At 52.0% G+C, this 10,000-nt stretch overlaps 1 protein-coding gene across 1 annotated transcript in view; it reads left to right on the plus strand.

Moving 5' to 3' along the window:
• The first annotated feature begins 46 nt into the window (after positions 1 to 46).
• LOC116980280 (roundabout homolog 2-like) overlaps positions 47 to 10,000 on the plus strand; it is a 32,544-nt gene continuing 22,590 nt past the window's right edge. Inside the window, exons 1-2 of the mRNA XM_033032347.1 lie at positions 47 to 309; positions 2,179 to 2,298. Of these exons, the coding sequence (XP_032888238.1) occupies positions 72 to 309; positions 2,179 to 2,298 (358 nt within the window). The 5' untranslated portion in view covers positions 47 to 71. The remainder of the gene's footprint in view (positions 310 to 2,178; positions 2,299 to 10,000) is intronic.

Here is a 10,000-nt window from a genome sequence, read left to right on the forward strand (position 1 = left end):
TCCCCCCTCCACCCCCCCCTCCACCCCCCCCCCCCCCCCCCCCCCCAGGTCAGGGTGACAAGTCGGCCACCATGCTGTCGGACAGTGCGATCTACAGCAGCATTGACGTTACCACCAAGACCAGCTTCAACAGCCCTGGCCCCCTGAGCCAGGCCACCCCATACGCTACCACACAGATCCTCCACTCCAGCAGCATCCAGGAGCTGGCCGTTGACCTGCCCGACCCCCAGTGGAAGGCCTCCATCCAGCAGAAGTCCGACTCGCTGGGCTGTGGCTACTCGCAGCCCGACCCGGGCAAGTTCAACAACGGTGAGTGGGAGGGTAAGTCTCCGCACGCACCACCTGTGCCTCCATGTCATTGACTCAGGAGAAGGCTCTAGTTGTATCTCAGGTCAGTAGTGTCAGCATGGTGGCCGCGCGTCTTTCACGTCAAACATTCCCATTAGGAATCTGGACGCACCTGGAATTCTGGAGGTTCCATTTGGGAACAGGAGCTGGAATTCACACCAGTCTGCAAGCTTCCTTGTACTCGTCTAGAATTTAGAAGATTGAGGGGGGATCTTATAGAAACTTACAAAGTTCTTAAGGGGTTGGACAGGCTAGATGCAGGAAGATTGTTCCCGATGTTGGGGAAGTCCAGGACAAGGGGTCACACAGTTTAAGGATAAGGGGGGAAATCTTTTAGGACCGAGATGAGAAAAACATTTTTTCTGTCTGTGGAATTCTCTGCCTCAGAGGGCGGTGGAGGCCGGTTCTCTGGATACTTTCAAGAGAGAGCTAGATAGGGCTCTTAAAGATAGCGGAGTCAGGGGATATGGGGAGAAGGCAGGAACGGGGTACTGATTGGGGGACAGGCAGCATCTCTGGAGAGACGGAATGGGTGACGTTTCGGGACAAGAAGGATCATCCATGGGTGACAAAGGGTCTCGACCCGAAATGTCACCCAATCCTTCTCTCTAGAGATGCCGCCTGTCCCGCTGAGTTACTCCGGCATCTTGTGTCTTATCTCCGTTGAGTTGCTGCCTAGATGATGATGAAAAAAGGGTGGTGATGGTTTGAGGGTAAAGATGAGATACAGGCAGGACATTCCAAGTTGGAGCTCCTGGGCTGGACTTTGTGTGGAACCTTGCAGACTCCAAACCCAGGCTTGAAGCCACAAGTTTTTATTCCAATGGGTCTGGTGCCACCAAAAAAAAAAGAAAAAAGACTCGACTTCCTGGAGTTACGAGCCCGTCCCACTTACGTGATTTATTTTCGGCGACTGTCGGTCAACCCGCCATAGTCGCAGCAGGTCTCCGAAAATGTTCAACGCGTTGAAAAACCAGCGGGGACCAGAACAAGGTACGACTCTTCGAGCGACTACTCACGACTGTACAGGCTTCATTCATCCCGCGACATGTCGCCTGTACGGTCGCGAGTCGTCTCCTCAGTCGCACAAAGAGTCGTAGCGTCTTTCTGGTCGCCAGGTTGAAGATTTTCAGCGACCGATGCCGGGTGCCGGCAGTCGCCGAAAAAGTTGCGTAAGTGGAACAGGCCCGTAACTCAACGGGTCGAAGTTTGGTGTCGGGACTCGTCTTCAGAGCGAAGGTTTGGTGCTCGATTCTCTCGGCACGCAACTTGGATGCAAAGACGTTGGCCATGGATGGTGACGCTAACTTCTAGCCAATAGGCTCTTGTGTTTGCTCATAAACCTCCCACACGCCTTCTGCGTTTGTCCGCATGGCTTTGCTTCGGCTTGCAGCATGAGCTATTAACCAAAGATCCTATAGCGGAGCAAGATGGACCACTCCTGCTAAATGCAATGGGCTGACGTGTAGTACGCAACGGAGCGGAACGTCGGCCATTGCAGTAACCCAACCCGACCCGCAGTGTAATCAACGTTGCGGGGGAACAGTTTGTGATAATAAATTATAATTCTGAAAATGAAGAGAAGATTTTTACCAAAGAACTTTTATTTTTACGAGGATGTTTCCGTAACCGGCTCCCGTCTCCGCACTAGTATCTTTGCGGGGATCTACGGGATCTTTGGTGCGGAGATTGGAAGCCGGTTACGGAAATGGGGCCGAAAATCACCCGTGACCGTACTACGTCTTTTTCGTCGAGTGGACCATCTTGCTCGCTGTAGGATCTTTGGTATTAACACCAGATGCCGCTTGACCTCTCCCCTTTAACATTTAGCCCTGCTTGTCATCCCTGACTATCGAATGGCTGAGGGACTGTCTAACAGAATGCCGCACCATCATTCAGAGGACTTCAGCACCTCCAGCTCCCACAACAGTTCAGAACGAAGTCTCTCAGGTTTGTCCTCCGTACTAACGAACACCCGGGCCTCCCTCCAACCGCTCGAGAAGGAGGGTCGACGCTGTTCTCTGGACCGAGACCTGGGCACAAGGAAACTGCAGTCGGTGGTTTAAAAAGAAAGTCGCAGAGTGCTGGAGTAACTCAGCGGGTCAGGCAGCATCTGTGGAGAACATGGATAGGTGACGTTTCACAGAGTGCTGGAGTAACTCGGCAGGTCAGGCAGCATCTGTGGAGAACATGGATAGGTGACGTTTCACAGAGTGCTGGAGTAACTCAGCGGGTCAGGCAGCATCTATGGAGCTAAGGAAATAGGCAACGTTTTGGGCTGAAACCCGTAAGGGTTTCGGCCCGAAACGTTGCCTATTTCCAGAAGGATTTCGGCCCGAAACGTTGCCTATTTCCTTAGCTCCATAGATGCTGCTGTACCATAACTCAGCGGGTCAGGCAGCATCTGTGGAGAACATGGATAGGTGACGTTTCACAGAGTGCTGGAGTAACTCAGCGGGTCAGGCAGCATCTGTGGAGAACATGGATAGGTGACGTTTCACAGAGTGCTGGAGTAACTCAGCGGGTCAGGCAGCATCTCTGGGGAACAGTGATACTGTAGGTGCCCTCTGGTCCTCGATTCCCCTACTCTGGGCAAGAGACTCTACCTGATCTATTCCTCTCATGATTTTGTACACCTCTATAAGATCTCCCCTCATCCTCCTGCGCTCCATGGAATAGAGACCCAACCTGCTCAACCTCTCCCTGCAGCTCACACCCTCATGTCCTGGCAACATCCTCATTATAGCCCTGTCCCACGGTACGAGTTCATTCCAAGAGCTCTCCCGAGTTTTGCCCTGATTCGAACTCGGAGATTTACGGTAATGGCCGCTGGTCGGTACTCGGGGCTCTCGTGGACATTTTTCATCACGTTGAAAAATCTTCACCGGTCTTCCCGTGCTTACCTGCCGTTAGCGAGTCTTCCCGAGTACCGACAGATGGCGACAGATGGCACAATGGGCTAAGTGTTCGGCTGGCGACCGGAAGGTAGCCGGTTCGAATCCCGCTTGGAGTGCATACTGTCGTTGCGTCCTTGGGCAAGACACTTCACCCACCTTTGCCTGTGTGTGAATGTGTGTGAATGTGTGTGAGTGATTGGTGGTGGTCGGAGGGGCCGTAGGCGCAGATTGGCAGCCACGCTTCCGTCAGTCTGCCCCAGGGCAGCTGTGGCTACAGAAGTAGCTTACCACCACCGAGTGTGACTGAGGAGTGAATGAATAATGCGATGTAAAGCGCCTTGAGTATTCTAGAAAGGCGCTATATAAATCCCATCCATTATTATTATTACCTGCCGTTAGCGTTACGAGCCGCTAAGAGACGTCCCCGAGCTCCGACGTACCCGCTACGTTCATTCTCCGTGCTTACCACGAGTTTGATATTTTTTTAAACTCGGGAGAGCTCTTGGAATGAACTCGTACCGTGGGACAGGGCTATTAGGCAGGAACACAGAGAGGGGGAAAGGGTATAATGCGATCGGCATCCACCACCGCAATTAAACCGGGGTGAAATCGGAACCCTGAGTCTCCCACTCAACGAGGGTTCACAACAAGAGGAGTATGTGTAGATAGACACAAAAAGCTGGAGTAACTCAGCGGGACAGGCAACATTTCTGGAGAGAAGGGATGGTGTGACGTTTTCAGGTCGAGACCCTTCTTCAGACCCGAAACATCACCCATTCCTTCTCTCCAGAGATGCTGCCTGTCCCGCTGAGTCACCCCAGCTTTTTGTATCTACCTTCGGTTTAAACCAGCATCTGCAGTTCCTTCCTGCACAGTATATGTAGGTATATGGATAGGAGCAGAATTAGGCCATTCGGCCCATCAAGTCCACTCCGCCATTCAATCACGGCTGATCTATCTCTCCCTCCTAACCCCATTCTCCTGCCCTCTCCCCATCACCCCTGACACCCGCACTAATCAAGAATCTGTCAATTGGCGACCTTTCGGGTCGAGACCTTTGTTCAATCTTCCATCAGTAGTAATGAAGGCAAATTAAAATTCAATTTATATCAAGAGGGCTTGTACACAAACACAGGGATGTAACGCTGAGGCTCTACAAGGCGCTGGTCAGACCACATTTGGAATATTGTGAGCAGTTTTGGGCCCCATATCTAATAATAATAATAATACATTTTATTTATGGGCGCCTTTCAAGAGTCTCAAGGACACCTTACAAAAATTTAGCTGGTAGAGGAAAAACATGTAAGGGGAATGAAATAAATAGTAGAGACATGACTAGTACACAAAGTAAAGACAGAATTCAATACAAAACACAATATGAGGCAATTAATGCACAGATGAAAAGGGAGGGGGACGTGGGGCTAAGGATAGGCGGCTGTGGCTACAGAAGTAGCTTACCACCGCCGAGTGTGACTGAGGAGTGAATGAATAATGCGATGTAAAGCGCCTTGAGTATTCTAGAAAGGCGCTATATAAATCCCATCCATTATTATTATTACCTGCCGTTAGCGTTACGAGCCGCTAAGAGACGTCCCCGAGCTCCGACGTACCCGCTACGTTCATTCTCCGTGCTTACCACGAGTTTGATATTTTTTTAAACTCGGGAGAGCTCTTGGAATGAACTCGTACAGTGGGACAGGGTTATAAATCTTCTCTGCAAATCTTTCCAGCTTGACAACATCTTTCCTATAACACAGTGCCCAGAACTGAACACAACACTCTAAATACGGCCTCACCAACGTCTTATACAACTGCAACGTGACCTCCCAACGTGACCTCCCAACAATTCAATGCTCTGACTGATGAAGGGCAATGTGTCAAAAGTCTTTTTGACCACGCTATCTACCTGTAACACCACTTTCAATGATCTATGTACCTGTACACCTGGGCCCCTCTGCTCCACAACACTCCCCACAGCCCCACCGTTCATTGTGTAGGCCCTATCCATGTTAGTCTTACCAGTAGTTTGAGGAATAGTATTTGGGAGGTCATGTTGCAATATACAATAGACAATAGGTGCAGGAGTCGGCCATTCGGCCCTTCGAGCCAGCACCGCCATTCAATGTGATCATGGCTGATCATCCCCAATCAGTACCCCGTTCCTGCCTTCTACCCATATCCCCTGACTCCGCTATCTTTAAGAGCCCTATCTAGCTCTCTCTTGAAAGTATCCAGAGAACCCGCCTCCACCGCCCTCTGAGGCAGAGAATTCCACAGACTCACCACTCCCTGTGAGAAATAGTGTTTCCTCGTCTCCGTTCTAAATGGCCGACCCCTTATTCTTAAACTGTGTGTGTGTGTGGCCCCTGGTTCTGGACTCCCCCAACACGCAGATCACGGGGGGAGAACGTGCAAACTCCGCACAGGCAGCGCCCGTAGTCGGGATGGAACCCGGGTCTCTGGCGCTGTGAGGTGGCAACGTTACCCGCTGCGCAACCACTGTGCCGCCCCCTAGCTAGAGTTTGTGTAGCTACACGTGGCCAGGGAGATGGCAAGACTTTAGTCATCAGTAGCTTGTGCCAAGGTAGCCGTGCCTACGATAACATTACACTTCCAAGATTGAGACCCAAGGAAACACATTGCTATTTTGGAGAGGGTTTCATGCCAGAGTGATTTACTTGGCTCAATCCTTCACTCGCCTTAGTTTGTCCGGGAAGAGAAACAGCCTAAAATTAGTTGGCACGGGCTTAAAGTGAGAGGAGGGAAACTGAAGAGGGAGGCTCAGGGGTAACTTTTTACACTCAGAGCGAAGTCCGTACCTGGTCCGAGCGGCCAGCGGAGGCGAGGGAACAAAATACAGTTACGACTTTTACAAGGGATTTGGCATTTTACACCCCAGCGGTATGAACATTGACTTCGCCAATTTCAGGTAGTCCCTGCTTCCTCCCTCCTTCCCCTCCCCTTCCCAGCTCCCCCACGGAGTTTGTACGTTCTCCCCGTGACCTGCGTGGGTTTTCTCCGCGTGTCTCCGCCTCTTCCTTTCTTCTTCCCGCCCACTCCCCCCACCCTCACATCAGTCTGAAGAAGGGTCTCGGCCCGAAACGTCGCCTATTCCTTCGCTCCATAGATACTGCCTCACCCGCTGAGTTTCTCCTGCATTTTCTGTCGACTAATACCTGAGCAGGAAGGAACTGCAGGTGCTGGTTTGAACCGAAGATAGGCACAAAATGCTGGAGTAACTCAGCGGGACAGGCAGCATCTCTGGAGAGAAGGAATGGGTGACGTTTCGGGTTGAGACCCTGCCTCAGACTGATGTTTGGACTAATATGTGAGGGGGTGGGGTTCGAGGGATATGGACCCAAAGTGGGCTATTGGGACAAGCCCAAGATGTCACCTTGGCTGGCATGGACTTGTTGGACCGAAGGGCCTGTTGTTCATACTGTACAGTTCTATGCCTCTAACGTTTTGTGGGATTTGAACATGGAATAGTACAGCCCAGGAACAGGCCCTTCGGCCCACAATGTCTGTGTCGAACATGATGCCACGTGATCCGTATCCCTCCATTCCCTGTATATCCACGCCCCTATCCAAAAGTCTCTTAAACACCACTATCGTATCTGCCTCCACCCCCACCCCTGGCAGCACGTTCCAGGCACCCACCGCCCTCTGTAAATAAAAACTCGAGGGTTTATGAGACACTTAGAGGGTTATGAGAAAGTTGGGTAACATGGAACTAGACTCGGCACGGACTCGGTGGGCCGAAGGGCTTGTTTCCATGATGTATCCATGACTTATAAAGGGTTTGGACACGCTAGAGGCAGGAAACATGTCCCCGATGTTGGGGGGGTCCAGAACCAGGGGCCACACACAGTTTAAGAATAAGGGGTAAGCCATTTAGAACGGAGACGAGGAAACACTTTTTCTCACAGAGAGTGGTGAGTCTGTGGAATTCTCTGTCTCAGAGGGTGGTGGAGGCCGGTTCTCTGGAAACTTTCAAGAGAGAGCTAGATAGGGCTCTTAAAGATAGTGGATTCAGGGGATATGGGGAGAAGGCAGGAAGCTACACTGAAGAGTAACTTGTCAGCTTGTTTCATCTATAACTAGGATCGCCGACTTTCTCACTCCCAAATAAGGGACAAAAGGTCAAAATACGGGACAAATTCCCCACGGCAATTCGTTGACCGACTGGGCCGTGTCTGGGTGAATGATGAGTTGGGCCCGGGTGCTGGACTGCACACAAAGCCCAGCCGGCGGGCCAGCTGAGGGGTTTTGGCCCGGGGGGGGGGGCCGCGCGCAAAGTCCGGCGCCCCGTCCAACTCGTGAACCGATGATCGGCCGTGAGAAGGAGGGGCGGTGGTGGTGGTGTCGGCGGTCAGCGAAGGTCCGAAGGTCGGACAGCTGGCCGGGCTGCCGACCGAGCGACCGACGGGGCCACGGGCGAGGCGCTGGTGCTGCTGCTGCTGCTGCTGCTGCACTCCATGGGCTGCACTACGTCGGGACGGGTGAGGCGGGGCCGGACGACACGACAGTCCCCTCGACCCGAGTAGTAGCGGTCAAATACGGGACAAGGGCGGTCCCGTACGGGACAAACCAATATACGGGATGTCCCAGCTCCACAATCCCCCCAGAGCTCTGCCGTTCACTCTGTAGTGAATGCAAGGAAGGAATCAGACGTGTAAGCACAATTGACTAAGGCATGGAGCTGATGTAGTTCTGATTTAAACTCACAGCTGCCAACCCAACCTGTTGGGCCAGCAGCATCATCAAGGGCCAGTCTCACCCCCGGCCACTCCCTCTTCTCCCCTCTCCCATCGGGCAAGAGGTACAGAAGTGTGAAAACAAACGCACGCACACCTCCAGATTCAGGGGCAGTTTCTTCCCGGCTGTTATCAGGCAACTGAACCATCCTACCACAACCAGAGAGCGGTCCTGAACTACTATCTACCTCATTGGAGGTGCGTGTTTTCACACTTCTGAATTCACATTGCCTTAGCCATTTCCACCAGTTTGAAACATGGACCCAACTCTGGAGTTTAGAAGGATGAGAGGGCATCTCATTGAAACAGAGAAGATTATTAAGGGCTTGGACACGCTAGAGGCAGGAAACATGTTCCCAATGTTGGGGGAGTCCATAACCAGGGGCCACACACAGTTTCACAATAAGGGGTAAGCCAGTTAGAACGGAGACGAGGAAACACTTTTTCTCACAGAGAGTTGTGAGTCTGTGGAATTCTCTGCATCAGTGGGCGGTGGAGGCCGGTTCCCTGGATGCTTTCAAGAGAGAGCTAGATAGGGCTCTTAAAAATAGCGGAGTCAGGGGATATGGGGAGAAGGCAGGAACGGGGTACTGATTGGGGATGATCAGCCGTGATCACATTGAATGGCGGTGCTGGCTCGAAGGGCCGAATGGCCTACTCCTGCACCTATTGTCTATTGCCTAACACGAAACGTCATCTATCTATTTTACGTACAGGGTTCAAAATCTGGTTCTCAGCATTGCACACCATCAGTTCCTCAGGCTGGATGTTCCAAAGGACGTTCCTTTAGGAAGGAGATGAGGGGAAATGTATTTAGCCAGAGGGTGGTGAATCTGTGGAATTCATTGCCACAGACGGCTGTGGAGGCCACAAGTCAGTGGATATTTTAAAGGCAGAGATAGATAGATTCTTGATCAGTACGGGTGTCAGGGGTTATGGGGAGAAGGCAGGAGAATGGGGATAGGAGGGAGAGATAGATCAGCCGTGATTGAATGGCGGAATAGACTTGATGGGCCGAATGGCCTACTTCTGCTCCTATCACTTACGACCTTATGGCACAGTCCAGTGTCCACAATGGGATGAATCGGACAGTTCCCTAGATTATGGAAGGACCGTTCGTTCAGAAGCCTGATAACAGCGGGGAAGAAGCTGTTCCTGAGTCTGGTGGCGCGCGTACAAGCTTCTGTACCTTCTGTCGGACTGGAGCGGGGAGAAGAAGGAATGACCGGGGTGGGACAGGGACAAGTCTTTGATTATATCGGCTGCTTTTCCGAGGCAGGAATAGATCGGGTAGATGCACAGAGTCTCTTGCCCAGAGTAGGGGAATCGAGGACCAGAGGACACAGGTTCAAGGTGAAGGGCAAAAGATTTAATAGGAATCTGAGGGGTAACTTTTTCACACAGAGGGTGGTGGGTGGGTGGAACGAGCTGCCGGAGGAGGTGGTTGAGGCTGGGACTATCCCAACGTTTAAGAAACAGTTAGACAGGTACATGGATAGGACAGGTTTGGAGGGATATGGACCAAGGTGGGACTAGTGTAGCTGGGGCATGATGGCCGGTGTGGGCGAGTTGGGCCGAAGGGCCTGTTTCCACACTGTATCACTCGATGATTCTATGACACTAATGGGCCTGTCCCAATTGGGCGACTTCAGGCGACTGCCACAACATTTTCAACCTGTTGAGAAATTTTCGGCGAAAGGGGTGACAATTTTTGCTGTTGTGGGTGAATTCCATTAAAACTAGTCCCTGGCCGTCACCGAAAGAGTCGCCCAAGTGCGACAGGCCCATCTGTGTAGATGGAATCAATGGTGGGACGTGCGGTGCGTGCGCTGGTCTGGTCTCCATCGACAATCCTTGCGGACTTGGGCAGAGCTGTCCCCAAACCAACTTGTGACACAACCCAACGCTTTGCTTCCTGTCGTCTATCTGTAGTTACTTAGCTTTGTAGCGGGGCTGTCCCCATAGACTGGATGGGCCGAGCGGTCTGTCAGTGCACCG

The sequence above is a fragment of the Amblyraja radiata genome, chromosome 14, assembly GCF_010909765.2.
Source record: "Amblyraja radiata isolate CabotCenter1 chromosome 14, sAmbRad1.1.pri, whole genome shotgun sequence".
Classification (NCBI taxonomy): Eukaryota; Metazoa; Chordata; class Chondrichthyes; order Rajiformes; family Rajidae; genus Amblyraja; species Amblyraja radiata.